A 17,499-nucleotide genomic window follows, 5' to 3' on the forward strand; every position below is an offset into this window, starting at 1 on the left:
GACTGCATTCCATTATCCTCGTCTTGCTTTTGTTGATGTTCATCTTATATCCTCCTTTCAAGACACTGTCCATTCCGTTCAACAGCTCTTCCAAGTCCTTTGTTGTCTCTCACAGAATTACAATGTCATCGGCGAACCTCAAAGTTTTTATTTCTTCTCCGTGGACTTTAATACCTACTCCGAATTTTTCTATTGTTTCCTTTACTGCTTGCTCAATATACAGATTGAATAACATCGGGGAGAGGCTACAAACCTGTCTCACTCCCTTCCCAACCACTGCTTCCCTTTCATGCCCCTCGGCTCTTATAACTGCCATCTTGTTTCTGCACAAATTGTAAATAGCCTTTCGCTCCCTGTATTTTATCCCTGCCACCTTTAGAATTTGAAAGAGAGTATTCCTGTCAACATTGGTGAAAGCTTTCTCTAAGTCTACAAATGCTAGAAACGTAGGTTTGCCTTTCCTTAATCTATTTTCTAAGATAAGTCGTAGAGTCAGTATTGCCTCACGTGTTCCAACATTTCTGCGGAATCCAAACTGATCTTCCCCGAGGTCGGCTTCTATTATTTTTTCCATTCGTCTGTAAAGAATTCGCGTTAGTATTTTGCAGCTGTGACTTATTAAACTGATAGTTCGGTAATTTTCACATGTGTCAACACCTGCTTTCTTTGGCATTGGAATTATTATATTCTTCTTGAAGTCTGAGGGTATTTCGCCTGTCTCATACATCTTGCTCACCAGATGGTAGAGTTTGTCAGGACTGGCTCTCCCAAGGCCGTCAGTAGTTCTAATGGAATGTTGTCTACTTCCGGGGCCTTGTTTCGACTCAGATCTTTCAGTGCTCTGTCAAACTCTTCACGCAGTATCGTATCTCCCATTTCATCTTCTTCTCCATTTACATCCTCTTCCATTTCCATAACATTGTCCTCAAGTACATCGCCCTTGTATAGACCATCTATACATTCCTTCCACCTCTCTGCTTTCCCCTCTTTGCTTAGAACTGGGTTTCCATCTGAGCTCTTGATATTCATACAAGTGGCTTTCTTTCTCCAAAGGTCTCTTTAATTTTCGTGTAGGATGTATCTATCTTACCCCTAGTGAGATAAGCCTCTGCATCCTTACATTTGTCCTCTAGCCATCCCTGCTTATCCATTTTGCACTTCCTGTCGATCTCATTTTTGAGACGTTTGTATTCCTTTTTGCCTGCTTCATTTACTGCGTTTTTATATTTTCTCCTTTCATCAATTAAATTCAATATTTCTTCTGTTACCCAAGGATTTCTACTAGCCCTCGTCTCTTTACCTACTTGATCCTCGTGTTTTTGCCTACTAGATCCTCTGCTGCCTTCACTATTTCATCCCTCAGAGCTACCCATTCTTCTTCTATTGTATTTCTTTCCCCCATTCCTGTCAATTGTTCCCTTATGCTCTCCCTGAAACTCTGTATTATCCAGGTCCCATTTCCTTAAATTCCCACCTTTTTTCAGTTTCTTCAGTTTTAATCTACAGTTCATAACCAATAGATTGTGGTCAGAATCCACATCTGCCCCTCGAAATGTCTTACAATTTAAAACCTGGTTCCTAAATCTGATACCTTCTAGTATCCCCAGGATTCTACCATGTATACAACCTTCTTTTATGATTCTTGAACCAAGTGTTAGCTATAATTAAGTTATGCTCTGTGAAAAATTCTACCATACGGCTTCCTCTTTCATTTCTGTCCTCCAATCCATATTCAGCCACTATGTTTGCTTCTCTCCCTTTTCCTACTCTCGAATTCCAGTCACCCATGACTATTAAATTTTCGTCTCCCTTCACTACCTAAATAATTTCTCTTATCTCGTCATACATTTCATCAATTTCTTCATTTTCTGCAGAGCTAGTTGGCATATAAACTTGTAGTACTGTAGCCCATCTTGGCCACAATAATGTGTTCTGTATTCTGTTTATAGTAACTTACCCTCACTCCTATTGTTTTATTCATTTTTAAACCTACTCCTGCATTACCCCTATCTGATTTTGTATATGTAACCCTGTATTCACCTGACCAAAAGTTTTGTTCCTCCTGCCACCGAACTTCACTAAATCCCACTATATCTAACTTCAACCTATCCAATTCCCTTTTTAAATTTTCTAACCTACCTGCCCGATTAAGGGATCTGACATTCCACGCTCCGATCCGTAGAACGCCAGTTTTCTTTCTCCTGATAACGACATCCTCTTGAGTAGTCCCTGCCCGGAAATCCGAATGAGGGACTATTTTACCTCCGGAATATTTTACCCAAGAGGACGCCATCATCATTTTACCATACAGTAAAGCTGCATGCCCTCGGGAAAAATTACGGCTGTAGTTTCCCCTTGCTTTCAGCCGTTCGAAGTACCGTCACAGCAAGGCCGTTTTGGTTAGTGTTGCAAGGCCAGATCAGTCAATCGTCCAGAATGTGGCCCCTGCAACTACTGAAAAGGCTGCTGCCCCTCTTCAGCAACCACACATTTGTCTGGCCTCTTAACAGATACCCCTCCGTTGTGGTTGCACCTACGGTACGGCCATCGGTATCGCTGAGACACGCAAGCCTCCCCACCAACGGCAAGGTCCATGGTTCCTGGGGGTAGGCACATAATAAGTAGGCACATAATGTCTAACTACAGGACAAGTGGCTTGTAATTGAAAAAATTACGTAATGATATCTTCGTTGGGAAAAGATTCCGGAATTGTCGTCCATTCCATTCTCTGGTAGGGGACTGCCAAGGGCGAGGTGACCATAAGAAAAATATTGAGTAACCAAAAAAAAGATAAAGTTTTACGAGTCGGAGCGTTGAATGTCAGTAGGGAAGCTAGAAAATCTGAAAAGGGAAATGCTAAGGCTCAATGTAGATATTGCGGGGGATAGTGGAGTGAATTTGATGACAAGGATTTCTGGTCACACGAGTAATATCAGCAGCAGCAGAAATGGTATAACGGGAGTAGGATTCGTTATGAACAGGAAGGTAGGGCAGAGAGTGAGCTACCTGCAAACAGTTAAGGGATAGGGTTGTTCTCATCACAATCGACAGCAGATCATCACTGACAATGATAGTTCATCTATACGTCCGACGTCGGAAGCTGAAGATGAAGAAATAGAGAATGTAGATGTGGATATTGATCGGGTAACACATTACGTTAAAGGAGATGAAAATCTAACAGCCATAGGTGCCTGGAATGTAGGGGAATGAGTAGGAGAATGATTTACGGGAGAACATGGGCTTGGTATTTGCAATCAGAGAGGAGAAAGACTAGTTTCATTTTATAATAAATTTTGGCTAGTAATAGCGAATACTCTGTTCAACAATTACAAAAGGAGAAAGTACACTTGGAAAGTACCAGCAGACACCCGAAGATTTCAGTTAGATTACATCATGGTCAGACAGAGCTTGCGAATCCAGATACTGGACTGTAAGGTGTACCCAAGAGCAAATATAGATTTAGATATCAATTTAGTAGTGATGAAGAATAGGCCAAAGTTTAAGAGATTCTTCAGAAAATATCAATAAAAAAGTGGGATACGGAAGAACTGAGGTGATTAAAATAACAAAATAGTACATGATTTCTTCAGGAGAAAGGAATCATAAACTGATCAAGTCAGGAACGAGTGCGTCCCTCTCTGGCCCTTATGCAAGCAGTTAGTCGGCTCGGCACTCATTGACAGAGTTGTTGGATGTCCTCTTGAGGAATATGGTACCAACATCTGTCCAATTGGTGGGTTAGATAGTCAAAATTCCTAACTGGTTGGAGCGCCTTGCCCAGTTAGGCTGCAAACGCTGTCAACTGGGGAAGAGACCTGGCGACCTTGCTGAGCAAGTAGTTTGGCAAGCACGAAGACAAATCATAGAAATTCTGGCCGTATGCGGGCGGGCATGTTCTTGCTGAAAAGTAAGCCCAGGATGACTTGTCACGAAGGGCAAGAAAATGTTGGGTAGAGTATCATCGACATACTGCTGTGGTTTAAACGTGGCATGGATAACAACCTAACTAGTCCAGCTACGAAAGCAAATGCCAATCTGGACCATCACCCATTGGGTTCCTCTCCAGACACATCTCCGCTGGTCATCGGGGCTCAGCTCAAAGTGGAACTCATCATACTCTTCCAGTAGGATTCCAGGCCATGATGACCAATGAAGGTGTATCTGGAAATGCCATGGACAGTGGTGGGATGTCAACCTATCTGCCACCCATCATGGTGGCTGACAACCAGGAGTGATAGTCTGGGTTACCGTTTCAGTACATAGTAGGGCCTCTTTGGTTGTTAACCGTGGCACCCTCACAGTATAGCGCTGAGTCGACGGTATTCTACAACCCATTTCTTTGCCCTTCGTGGCAAGCCATCCTGGGCTTAAATTTCTGCAAGATAATGACCTGCTGTACATGGTAAGAGATTCCACAGCCTTTGTGCTTGAAAAATCCTACCTTCACTTGCATGTTCACCGGTTCTCTCGCCAAACAGAACGTTTGGATCATTATGGGCAGGGGGCTCAAAGCCACTCGGGATTTTGCCCTATTGGACAGAATTTGGCATGACATTCCTCAGGACATCCAACAACTCTCTCGATCAGTCCCAAGGTCATAAGAGCCACCTGCACCTACCTAGTAAGCAGGAGACCCACTTTCGATTCCTGGCCTTGGTACAAATTTTCACTCGCCGATTCAGTCTATATACATAAAATCATATCAGTACGAGACTAGTATAGTCTCTGAACTAGTGTCATAATCTTATCTACTTGCCCAATTTGTGAATCTCTTTCGCTTGAATAAGTCATCAAATTTTTGTGAAATTGCAATCATTTGTTTGTCTGTACAGTGTAACGCTCCAACGACCACCTTAAAGTCAATTAAGAAAGAACATGGAGTAGGGAAACTTATCTTGGCACTTACGACATCTTTGCCGATGAGCTAACACGAAAGAGTTTTGTCAACAACTACATTGTACACCACTGAGTATATTTGTTAGCGAAAGAGAAAGAAAAAACATCGTATTTCAGCAATGGACAAATATCCATGCGACAAATGTGAAATTAATATCTCAAAAGTTAAGTCCAAAGTAATGCCATCAGAGATAACTTTTATGTGGAAGAGAGTTGTAAGCGCAACGAAGAAATTCAATGCGTCTACAATGATCTTGCACAGAAGAAGTCGCTTACTAGAATTCATCCTGTGCAGACGTACGTGAGCAGTTCTGATCTCAATTATTGAGATTGCGAACCGTGACGAGATTGTTTTGGAGTTTAGATGTGTTTGTTGCGTGACGGGATTCACGACTTAAGAAACTGATTTTATGAACTGAGAGAGGAACAGATAGACTCATTTAACCGTGCACTACAGGTTAATTGAAATATAACAACGGAATTAGTGAACATTGGACTTGACTTTAAATTAGTTGGACCTTAAGGAGAAGTAAACATTCTACGAAAGAATACACGCAATTAGTCTTGAGTAGGACTCAAGTACACAACATCATGAAGATAAAACAATTACGCTAAAGTGTTGAGTTGTGGTAATTGCCAAGAAACTATGACTCAATCGGACTGACTTAAATAAACTATTCCGTGTGCGTGTGGTGCGGGAGTTATAAGTATTTAGTGACAAAATAACAATAAACTGTTCGTTACCATTTAAATACCCGGTGTGGACTACATCATTAAATAGTTTGATAAATGACTAAATCAACGACTACTCATGAAAGACTATTTCATTGAAGTGCAAATACACTCCTGGAAATTGAAATAAGAACACCGTGAATTCATTGTCCCAGGAAGGGGAAACCTTATTGACACATTCCTGGGGTCAGATACATCACATGATCACACTGACAGAACCACAGGCACATATACACAGGCAACAGAGCATGCACAATGTCGACACTAGTACAGTGTATATCCACCTTTCGCAGCAATGCAGGCTGCTATTCTCCCATGTAGACGATCGTAGAGATGCTGGATGTAGTCCTGTGGAACGGCTTGCCATGCCATTTCCACCTGGCGCCTCAGTTGGACCAGCGTTCGTGCTGGACGTGCAGACCGCGTGAGACGACGCTTCATCCAGTCCCAAACATGCTCAATGGGGGACAGATCCGGAGATCTTGCTGGCCAGGATAGTTGACTTACACCTTCTAGAGCACGTTGGGTGGCACGGGATACATGCGGACGTGCATTGTCCTGTTGGAACAGCAAGTTCCCTTGCCGGTCTAGGAATGGTAGAACGATGGGTTCGATGATGGTTTGGATGTACCGTGCACTATTCAGTGTCCCCTCGACGAGCACCAGAGTTGTACGGCCAGTGTAGGAGATCGCTCCCCACACCATGATGCCGGGTGTTGGCCCTGTGTGCCTCGGTCGTATGCAGTCCTGATTGTGACGCTCACATGCACGGCGCCAAACACGCATACGACCATCATTGACACCAAGGCAGAAGCGACTCTCATCGCTCAAGACGACACGTCTCCATTCGTCCCTCCATTCATGTCGCGACACCACTGGAGGCGGGCTGCACGATGTTGGGGCGTGAGCGGAAGACGGCCTAACGGTGTGCGCGACCGTAGCCCAGCTTCATGGAGACGGTTGCGAATTGTCCTCGGCGATACCCCAGGAGAAACAGTGTCCCTAATTTGCTGGGAAGTGGCGGTGCGGTCCCCTACGGCACTGCGTAGGATTCTACGGGTTTGGCGTGAATCCGTGCGTCGCTGCGGTCCGGTCCCAGGTCGACGGGCACGTGCACCTTCCGCCGACCACTGGCGACAACATCGATGTACTGTGGAGACCTCACGCCCCACGTGTTGAGCAATTCGGCGGTACGTCCACCCGGCCTCCCGCATGCCCACTATACGCCCTCGCTCAAAGTCCGTCAACTGCATATACGGTTCACGTCCACGCTGTCGCGGCATGCTACCAGTGTTAAAGACTGCGATGGAGCTCCGTATGCCACGGCAAACTGGCTGACACTGACGGCGGCGGTGCACAAATGCTGCGCAGCTAGCGCCATTCGACGGCCAACACCGCGGTTCCTGGTGTGTCCGCTGTGCCGTGCGTGTGATCATTGCTTGTACAGCCCTCTCGCAGTGTCCGGATCAAGTATAGTGGGTCTGACACACCGGTGTCAATGCGTTCTTTTTTCCTTTTCCAGGAGTGTATTCACGTCATTAGTTGAGAAGTGAACTTTAAAATATTTTCCTATTACGATGCAATCTTACAAAGACTGAATCAAAGAGTATCTCTGGATCTCGCTGCATATCAGCACAACAATTCCATAGCAACAAGACAACAGCGTAAGAAAGAACTGTTAACTAAAATATTTCATCGCAATCAGTGGTGTGTGCTATGCGAACGAGAGAAGAATTAATAACTACTGCAAATCTGGGCAATTAACAATACAATATTCATAATAAAAAGTATCAATTATACGAGTTCGTATAAGTGGAAACGCTGCGGACTTGTAATTGAGATACAACGACTACACGAGGAACGCCTTTACTGAAGTTTTTCAGGTTTTTTCCTCCCGTTAATCTACGGGGACTGACGTTATATCGCATCGTGTCTCTACTCTGCCACGAGAGCTGTGGCAGTAGCAGCTCTACGGCGTCGACTACATCAGCACGCTGTTGGAGTCCGGGGGCACGCGCCACAACAGGTACATCACATCTACCGATTTTCGCCCCATTCGGATAACTCCTTCGCGGTGCTTCATTTTCTTTCTTTTCTTTTTATCTTTATTATTAACAGCTGTGAAAGCACAGTGAAGAGCATGCAAAAAAAAATCTTTGTTGCTTATAATCTTACATAGTTGATCCCACCTGGGTAGATATTTACGCTCTATGACAGTATACTCACGGCCAAAGAAGTGTATGAGGTTGGGTAAGGGGACGTCGGTCCAGTTGGTAGGTGGCCCCTGTCCAGAGAAGGGCGTGACGGCAGTGATGTGGTGACCTTGCGCGTGAAGACCCATGGCCATGGCACGCCCCAGGTTCCAGTGGCTGCGTGCCCCCATGGGGAACACCACCAGCACGTTCGCCGCGCGTGCAGCCTCCGGCAGGCGCACTAGCAGCAACAGCACGGCTACCACCGCCTGTGCTTGACTTGGCGCCATCTGCGAAGGTAACCACAACAGACCGAATCAGAACAGTCCGAGACGAAAGGGATGGTATCAGCTACGAATGTGCGAAAGTACATCAGAGAGTTAAGCAACCATGTATACTTTTTCGATTAAAAGCAGTATTTGTTAGATTTTCAGGAAATTCATTGTTAGAGATATAACATATTTCATGGGAATGCTTCTCATAATAGAGTTGGTAAACTACATGGAAGCTGGCCGCTGAATCCACAAAATCATTGGGCTTCATTAAGAAAATGAAAACAGAAAAAGATATAGACAGTTTTTTTGTCTAGACTTTTATCGAGCCGCCTTAGGCCCAAAAGGCAATAGAGTAATTTTAAAATTAATAGTAGATCACAGTCTAGAGAACGTTCTTACATTATTTCTACAAATTAATAGAGAATACAGAAGATAGAGAACATCAAAACAAACTGCAAGTAGCCAAGTGTCGGCAATGCGTCTCCATTTATCCGCAGTCTATTCAGGGGAAGAAGCATGTAATTCCGGTTTCCACTGTTGTGGCTGGCATTGCTGTAGGCGTATGCAGCGGAGTATTTTAAGGTCTCATGGCGGAAGCATAAAACGGTTCTAATTTATGAGTTCCACCTGTGTGGGGACTGCTCGGAACTTTGAGGTGCCTGGCATGAAGTGTACCTGTACGGTGGCACACTCGGTTAATACTGCTGTGCACCAGATGATTGTGTACACATCAGAACTGTACCAGGTCGTTGTGTACACATCAGAACTATAACATTAAAGTGAATTTGATTTACAAAGCCCTTTGCTTCAGACACATAATAAAATGAACTGGAAGCTCAAAGAGTCGAAAAAGCATCTTCTGAAAGAGAAGAACAAGTGGAACTAAGCTGTTAGTTGCTGGCAGGGATGCTAAGAGACCGTAAATTAGAGTTGGAAGAACGTCGACGATGAGATGGTTAGAGACGCAGTTACGCTGTGGTAAGACAGAAATGAGGAATAAAACAAACGGTATCATTTTTATAGGACCCATCCCGGCTTTGTCTTAGGTGATTCAATGAGATTCTGGAATAAACCTAAATTTGATTAGTTGAACATGGATTTGAAATTCATCCTTCCTGAGTGCGAATCCACTGCCTTAATGCAGATTTTCCGTGATTTTCTTGATTCAATAAAGACAAATGTCGGAATGGTTCCTTTGAAAATAACATCTTTGGTTTCCTACCATATTTTTGTGTTGCCAGAACCTTAACTCAGTCCCTAATGACCTCTTCATCGACATGTTACCATTCAATTTCATTTATTTAGCTTAAATGCTAACAACGTCTCGATCGATGGCAGGATTACGTGTTAAATCAATAAAAATGTGATATTAAACATCCACAAAAAATAAGGTTATTTTGCTATCCAGAGGGCATCCTTTCTTCTGCTCACTGCAAATAGACTCCAAAATTGCGAAAAAGTGCTTTCCAGAACAGAAGAAAACTTAATGATGGCCTCCATGATCAAGCTGATGAGGAAGAATTTCCATCGAGGCCTGTCCAAAAAGTATCCTACCTTTGGCCAGAAAAAATATTTCGAATAGTTGACGGGGTTGGGACCCTAATCCCATTCAAAGTAGGCCCCTTGTGCGTGCACACACTTAGCCCACCGATCCTTCCACAGCTGGAAACACCTTTGGAAGTCTTGTTTTGGAACGGTGTTCAGGCCCGTCGTCGTGTTCCACATTATCTCTTCTCTACTCTCAAAACGGGATCCTTTCAGTAGCGTCTTCAGTTCTGGAAACAACCAGAAGCCACAAGGAGCCACGTCTGGAGTGTAGCGAGGTTGGCGAACGGCTATAATTCCATGTTTGGCCAAGAAATTTTGGATCAAGTGGGATGAATGTGCGGGGTGTTGTCGTGATGCAGTTGCCAGTTTTCCGCTGTCCACATGTCTAGTCTTTTACCCCGAACTGCATCACAGAGTCGCCGGAGAACATCTTGGTACTACTCCTTTGTCACTGTTTGTCCTTCCGGTGCGTATTCGTGATGCACAATTCCACGGACATCAAAGAAGACAGTCGGCATCACCTTGATTTTGTTTCGCACCTGCCGCACTTTTTTTGACCTTGGAGACTCTGGATGCTTCCATTGAGACGACTGTCTTTTTGTTTTTGGGTCGTACCCATACACCCATGATTCATCTCCTATTACCACGGTGTTTAAAAACCCAAGATCTGTGTTGGTGGTGTCCTGAAGGACCTGTGCAACGTCAAATCAGAGGTCTTTTTGTTCAAAAGTGTGTGAAATCTTATGGGACTTAACTGCTAAGTCCCTAAGCTTACACACTACTTAACCTAAATTATCCTAAGGACAAACACACACACCCATGCCTGAGGGATAGGTCTTTTTGTTCCGGCGACAGCAACGTGAGCACGAATTTCACAGCCACTCGGTTCATGTTCAAATCAACAAGCAAAATTGCATATGCAGAATCTTTACTCACTCCAAGGTTGCAACCTGTAACCGCGTAAGTAACGAGTAGCCCTCAGTGGCTCGCCATCACAATTTTTTATCTTAAATATGTTTGTCACTAATGCCCTTTTACCATATTTATTATTTTATAAATGACATATAAGTACTGCCAGTCTTTCACGATGATTCTGTACTTATACACTGTATCATACGTTTTTAGTCATAATTCTGTGACCATGTTATAGACCATTCTTTGATTTAAATTCTGAGAAAGACACTCCTAGCAGTGTTGAAACCCGGTTAATTCGTTAAAAATAGTGACCGAGGGCTGTTTTCTTTCAATTGTAACTATTCACGATCTCTGAACGTGCAGCCATGTACAAAATTTTACATAAATCTACCACTAATAACGAAGCTATTTTCGAACTTGTATAGCCTTATTTAATTGGCATAGGCATTTGGTAATGGAATAAAGCTTTTTAAAAGAAATTAAGGTTGCCTGCGTTCTCCCTAAGGAATCCTTAGTTGAATGACAGTCACGAAGCTGAACAAGATCTACCATGGAAAAGGTAAGGTCAGCCTTTCAACCGTTTAAATCTGCATCTTAATTACGTAGCAGCATAAACTGGTGTTTATCCAGGGGACCTGGCTTGCTTCTTGATTCTACAAGTAACAAGAAATTGTGTATGTTTTATTTGCAGAATGACTGGCGATTTTAAGCTGTGTGGGAATAAAAGAAACTGTAGATATTCTACGCCAATATTTGCCTCCTTTAAGCTATCAAGCAGAAAAATAAGCCCATAAAGGAAGGAAGGTTAGGGCTCAACGTCCTGTCGATGATAGGACCGGCTGCAGAACGATTGCATTGCCGCCAACGAACTACGAAGATTAAGATGAGAGAAATTAGGGATCATACTGAGGCTTATAGACAGTCGATTCCCCTAGCTCTATTTGCAAGTGGAATGAGGAAGGAAATGGCTAGTAATGGTTCATAGTACCCTCCACTATGCACCATACGGTGGCTTCCGGAGTAAGTATGTAGATGTAAATGTAGCTGTAGATTAGAGATGGTGATAGTGAAGGGCGAGGAAGGAAGACATCTGTGTCTTACCATCCCAGTAGTCACCTTAAGCGATTTATGTAAATCACAGAAAACTAACATTATTTCAGCTGACCTGCCCCTGTCTCCGTCGCAACCATTAATGCAGCTCAGCTAGCCGCAACGGAGACCCAGGAGCGGGGCAACGTGGATTTTCGCTAGCCTGGTAAGCTTCACGGGAACCGTTCAGAAGGCTTGCGTTGTAAGTTCGACTTGACCAGCCAGGTATATGTTTGCTTAAGTAGTTTTAAAGCAGTTTATTTATTAGAATCTTAGGAGCAGCAAAATGAACAAACCAAACTCAAAGAAGACTGAAAAGAAATTAAGAATTGGGTTACATATACCAGTCACGAAACAGAGCGCAAATCCAGCAGGGGAAAAGTTGTGTGTTTATGAGGAATCTTCAAACAGATCGGTAGGTGTCTCGCAATGCAAACTGTGTTAAGAGTTACTAAACAATCATTTGGGAGCCTCAAGCATGTTACGACATGTTTGTAAATTTGATCAGCGGTTTCCTTGTACCATGAATATTTTGAGACAAGACGAAGATTTAGGGGCTGACAAGAATGTGGAAACGTTTGCTGAGGACTTGAGGCCACTCAGAAGTATATAGGCCTTCTTAATTTATGGCAAACATTGATTGAAAATAGGAAAAAAATATGGCTTAGTGGATATTAAAAACCACTTTCTGTTGATATACGACGTAGTACGAATAAAGCTTAGTATAAAAGAAAAGCTTTTTCTTTCAGACAAATACTCTTTACATTAACATAATGTGAAGAACCAAGTTCATGTGGTCTAAAATGCATTTTGGGTTTACAATTAACTATTTTGACCACTTAGAACGAATTCACATGCTGGAAAAAGTTGGTTCAAATGGCTCTGAGCACTATGGGACTCAACTTCTGAGTCCATTAGTCCCCTATGCTTAGAACTACTTAAACCTAACTAACCTAAAGACATCACACACATCCATGCCCGAGGCAGGATTCGAACCTGCGACCGTAGCGGCCTCGCGGCTACAGACGTCAGTGCCAGAACCCCACGGCCACTTCGGCCGGCCTGGAAAAAGTAATTAAAATTGGTATAACCGGTATCAAATTTGGCTGGAACACTCGAAGGTTACATAACCTAGACCAAAACTTTAGTTGGAATTATAATAGACATCTTCAGGTTCTTAGGTACAAAGGATCTCGACTTCCAGGGGTAGTTCTCATTACTGCAGAAAAAATGTATAAGAGGTGACCTGATGGTGGTTCGAACTGAGAATAGCCAGTACTAGTCGAAAGAAAAATCTCAAAAACGTCGGTGTTGAGAATGCTACATCAACATCGGTTGCACCCGTACCATATTTCTATGCACTAGGAATTGCATGGCAACGGCTTTGAACGTCGTGTACAGTTGTGCCACTGGGCACAAGAGAAATTACGGGACGATGACAGATTTATTGCACGCGTTCTATTTAGCGACGAAGCGTCATTCACCAAAAGCGGTAAGGTAAACCGGCATAATACGCACTATTGGGCAACGGAAAATCCACAATGGCTGTGACAAGTGAAACATCAGCGACCTCGGCGGGTTAATGTATGGTGCGGCATTACGGGAGGGAGGATAACTGCCCACACATTTTATTGATGGCAATCTAAATGATGCTAATTATGCTGATTTCCTATGTAATGTTCTACCGATGTTACTACAAGATGTTTCACTGCATGACAGAATGGCGATGTACTTCCAACATGATGGATGTCCGGCACATAGCTCGTTTGCGGTTGAAGCGGTATTGAATAGCATATTTCATGACAGGATGATTGGTCGTCGAAGCACCATACCATGGCCCGCACGTTCGCCGGATCTGACGTCACTGGTTTTCTTTCTGTGGGGAAAGTTGAAAGATATTTACTATCGTGATCCACCGACAGAACCTGACAACATGCATCAGCGCATTGTCAATGCATGTGCGAACATTACGGAAGGCGAACTACTCGCTGTTGAGAGGAATGTCGTTACACGTATTGCCAAATGCATTGAGGTAGGCAGAGATCATTTTCAGCATTTATTGTATTAATGTGGTTTTTACAGGTAATCATGGTGTAACAGCATGCGTTCTCAAATATGATAAGTTCCCAAAGGTACATGTATCACATTGGAACAACCGAAATAAAATGTTCAAACGTACCTAAGTTCTGTATTTTAATTTAAAAAACCTACCTGTTACCAACTGTTCGTCTAAAATTGTGAGCCATAAGTTTGTGACTATTACAACGCCATCTATCACAAAGCGAAAAGTGGTCCAACTTAAAGATTCATATTTCTTTACGTACTACAGGAACATGTAATAAAAAGGTGGGTTCCTTTTTTTTTAAAAAAAACGCAGTTGATATCCATTTGACCTATGGCAGCGCCATCAAGCGGGCCATCCATAGCGCCATCTGGTTTCCCCCTTCAAGCTAGACAAGTTTCGTTCTTTGTAGTTTTTTCGTTTGAGGCTTATTTCGTGAGATATTTGGCCCCGTCACGATCAATGGACCACATTGTATATTTCATTGAGCCTCGTCTTCTGATACACGGGTAGTTTCATCAACATCCAAACCCTACTCATAACACTGCACTGCAAGTGTACAGAATAAACTCTACATAGCGCAGCACAGCGGGAACCTTTTGGCTTGGGCGTAGCTTGAATCGGGGGGAGGGGGGGGGGGGGGGGGAATTAGGGGTAAAGGTTGCTACCCATTCTGCTGCAACGTGCAGTAGCATGCCTGCCTGGCTAACAGGCGAGCATGGGCAGGTTAAAAGTGCAGTGTGCACACCTCAGCAGAAAACATACATCTGGATGTTCAGACGGAAGTCTGAAGCGTCACCATCCAGATTACATGGCTAGCACCTTATTACTGCGGCCACAAATACGTTCAGACTGTCGGCTCGAGGACTGTCTTCTACGGCCACAGGTGGTGGGCAAGAATGTGAGATCTGCAGGGCACATTAGAGTCCACGTGACTGAACAAACAGTACGACGGTCGAGTAGATGAGTAAGAGACAAAACGTAACACAGTAAGCCGCCATCATTTTCACAGTGTGTCGCTTGTCACTATGTATTATCAGCAACGTCTGCATTATTACCCTTCTTGTTTTACAAGGCCTGTAACGCATCAGCAGGCCCAGATCCTTATCCATACCACTGATACATAATGGTATTAATTAATCTTTAATTAGGAAAGAACTATTTCGCCCGGCGTGGTGCCGCATCTCGGCGTGGCATGGGCTCAACATATCGTTGGACGTTCCCTACCGAAATATTGAGCCATGCTGCCTCTATAGCCTCCCTTAATTGCAAAAGTGTTTGCGGTGCAGGGTTTTGTGCACAAACTGACCTCTGAATTATCTCCCATGAATGTTCGTTGGGATTCATGTTGGGATTCATGCTAGGCAATCTGGGTGACCGAATCATTCCCTCAATTTGTCCAGAATGCTCTTCAATCAAGCCGGCCGCGGTGGTCTCGCGGTTCTAGGAGCGCAGTCCGGAACCACGCGACTACTACGGTCGCAGGTTCGAATCCTGCCTCGAATGTGAGTGATGTCCTTAGGTTAGTTAGGTTTAAGTAGTTCTAAGTTCTAGGGGACTGATGACCAAAGATGTTAAGTCTCATAGTGCTCAGAGCAATTTGAACCATTTTCTTCAATCAAATTGCTAATAGTTGTGACCCAGCGACATGACATCGTTGTTTGGGGACATTAAGTCCATGAATGGCTGCAAATCGTCTCCAAGTAGCCGAACATAATTATTTCCATTGAATGATCGGTTCAATTGAGCCAGAAGACCCTACCTATCAACATGTTGGGGGTGAAAAATCAGTTAGCCCGCGACGCTAGACTACCCACACGTTAGTCATCCACCATTTGAGAATGAGACCACTTGGAGACTGGCAACAAACTTTTCATATAATTTCAAACCCTTTCTTGTTGACAACTCCCACAAAATTATGAAGGGAATAAAGTTTATCGTTTAGTACATTTTCGCAGGTCATGTCATAAAATTACTACATGAAGTGTGACCTTTCAAATTATTACTTCTTTACTACTGACTATATTCGTGCCACATTTTGCAGACAAAGGCACAAATACGAGTGAATGTACCAGACAACTTACATCATCGTACGACATTTAGTTGAGAGATGCGTGAAAAACTACCCAATCATGCATGGCATTTTAATTTATCGCTTCTTTGGTACCAACTCTGTTCTCAACACATTTCGCAGACAGTATCCTCTTACGCTGTTGAGTGTACCTGCAAAAATATATCATTGTACGACACACATTTCAGGAGATATAACGTCAAATACCGGAGCGCCTGAAAAACTACCACACCATACACGATGTTTTAATTTCATTACTACTAACGCTGTTCACAACACATTTTGCAGACAGTATGCACATATACCCATGAATAAACCTGCAAAATGTTGTCGTTGTGGAGCACATACTGCTGAATAAACATTAAACTGCGTGAAAATGAGATTACAGGGAGAAATTCCCTAGACATACTAGTGAAATATGTGTACAAAGAGGCGTAACATGTCTTAAATATGTGTGAAATATACTTTCCATATGTTTGTGTGGGTAAAGCTACGGGTAAAAGGCGCACCCTAAACCCTTGCACGACTTTAAATCTAATTTGGTACACATATTAGATACAAAGTGGGAAGAAAAACTGTAAGGGTAAAATAACTGGCCTCCTCTTGGGATGAGTGAAATAACGTGGAGAGAGAAGGGAGGATAGCAATGGGAAGGAGGTGATGGGCACATTTCAGAGGAGGGAGAGGGAAATAGACAGAGAGAGGAAAGAGAAGGAGATGAACACAAAGGGAGGGGAGAGGAGGAAATAGAGAGTGGGGAGTGGAGGAGGTGGACAGAGAGAGGGGAAGGCGGTGATGGAGTAATAAAGGAATGGAATAAACACATAAACGTGAAACGGTGGATACTCAGTTAGTAGGGAATATTTTAGTAGGTGGTAGTAGAGACTAAGAGAGTATTTCGAAAAGAATATTAGATACAACATAATAGTCCATTTTTTATTGGTTACAAGGGATAGAGATGTTATAAAGTAACCCAGCCAATTACTCACAGAAGAAGCGAGGCGAAGGCGGCTAATGATTACTTTTATATTTTATTTTCATGCGGCTCTTACATCAGTCCAGTTTTAAAGTCTCTTGACAACAACGCGTGTAGTTCTTCTGAGGTTCTCTCGGCGTTATTACATAGGGGAATCACTATTCACAACCCGAAGGATTAATAGCTCTCTTTGGTTTAATTTTTCTTTGTAGACTTCATCTTTTAACCATCGCCACAGGCAGAAATCTGAAGGGGTTCCCTGATGGACAAGAAATGTAACTTATCACTTAAACTATTTCTCTTCCCTGGGTCTGGGTGTTTGTGTTGTCCTCACCATTTCACCATCATCATCATTCATGACAGGGGCCAGACTGGACACTGTAAAAAAAAATGGACTGTGTAAAAATTGGGTCTTTGTACAGGCGCTGATGGGCGCGCAGTTGAACGCCCCACAAGCCAAACATCATCATCACTTAAACTTAGCATGGCGAGGAATATAGAGCGACTGGAATGGTCACTTTTCTTGGCCACTAGAGTCCCTGAACCTTGGTGCTTAATGTTTTTGCCTAAAAGGATGAATCAAAGGCGAAGTATGCACAGAAAATTTTCAAATTTGTGATAAGTTCCTATGGGACCAGACTACTGAGGTCAACGGCCCCTAGGCTTATACACTACTTAATCTAACTTAAATTAACTTAAGCTAAGGACAACACACACACCCATGCCCGAGGGAGGACTCGAAC

General features: G+C 43.3%; 1 protein-coding gene across 2 annotated transcripts in view; it reads right to left on the reverse strand.

Annotated features, from left to right (window-relative positions):
* The window catches only part of LOC126285309 (UDP-glycosyltransferase UGT5-like), a 116,169-nt gene that overhangs the window by 69,360 nt on the left and 29,310 nt on the right, over positions 1 to 17,499 (reverse strand). Inside the window, exons 1-2 of one of the 2 annotated variants that reach the window (XM_049984606.1) lie at positions 12,644 to 12,705; positions 7,855 to 8,110 (exon numbers count right to left, since the gene is read on the reverse strand). In XM_049984606.1, coding sequence (XP_049840563.1) covers positions 7,855 to 8,110 — 256 coding nt within the window. In that variant the 5' untranslated portion in view covers positions 12,644 to 12,705. Of the gene's footprint in view, positions 1 to 7,854; positions 8,111 to 12,643; positions 12,706 to 17,499 lie in introns of those variants that run through there. The other variant, XM_049984605.1, reaches the window with a different exon arrangement.

This window comes from Schistocerca gregaria, chromosome 8, assembly GCF_023897955.1.
Source record: "Schistocerca gregaria isolate iqSchGreg1 chromosome 8, iqSchGreg1.2, whole genome shotgun sequence".
In the NCBI taxonomy this organism is placed as follows: Eukaryota; Metazoa; Arthropoda; class Insecta; order Orthoptera; family Acrididae; genus Schistocerca; species Schistocerca gregaria.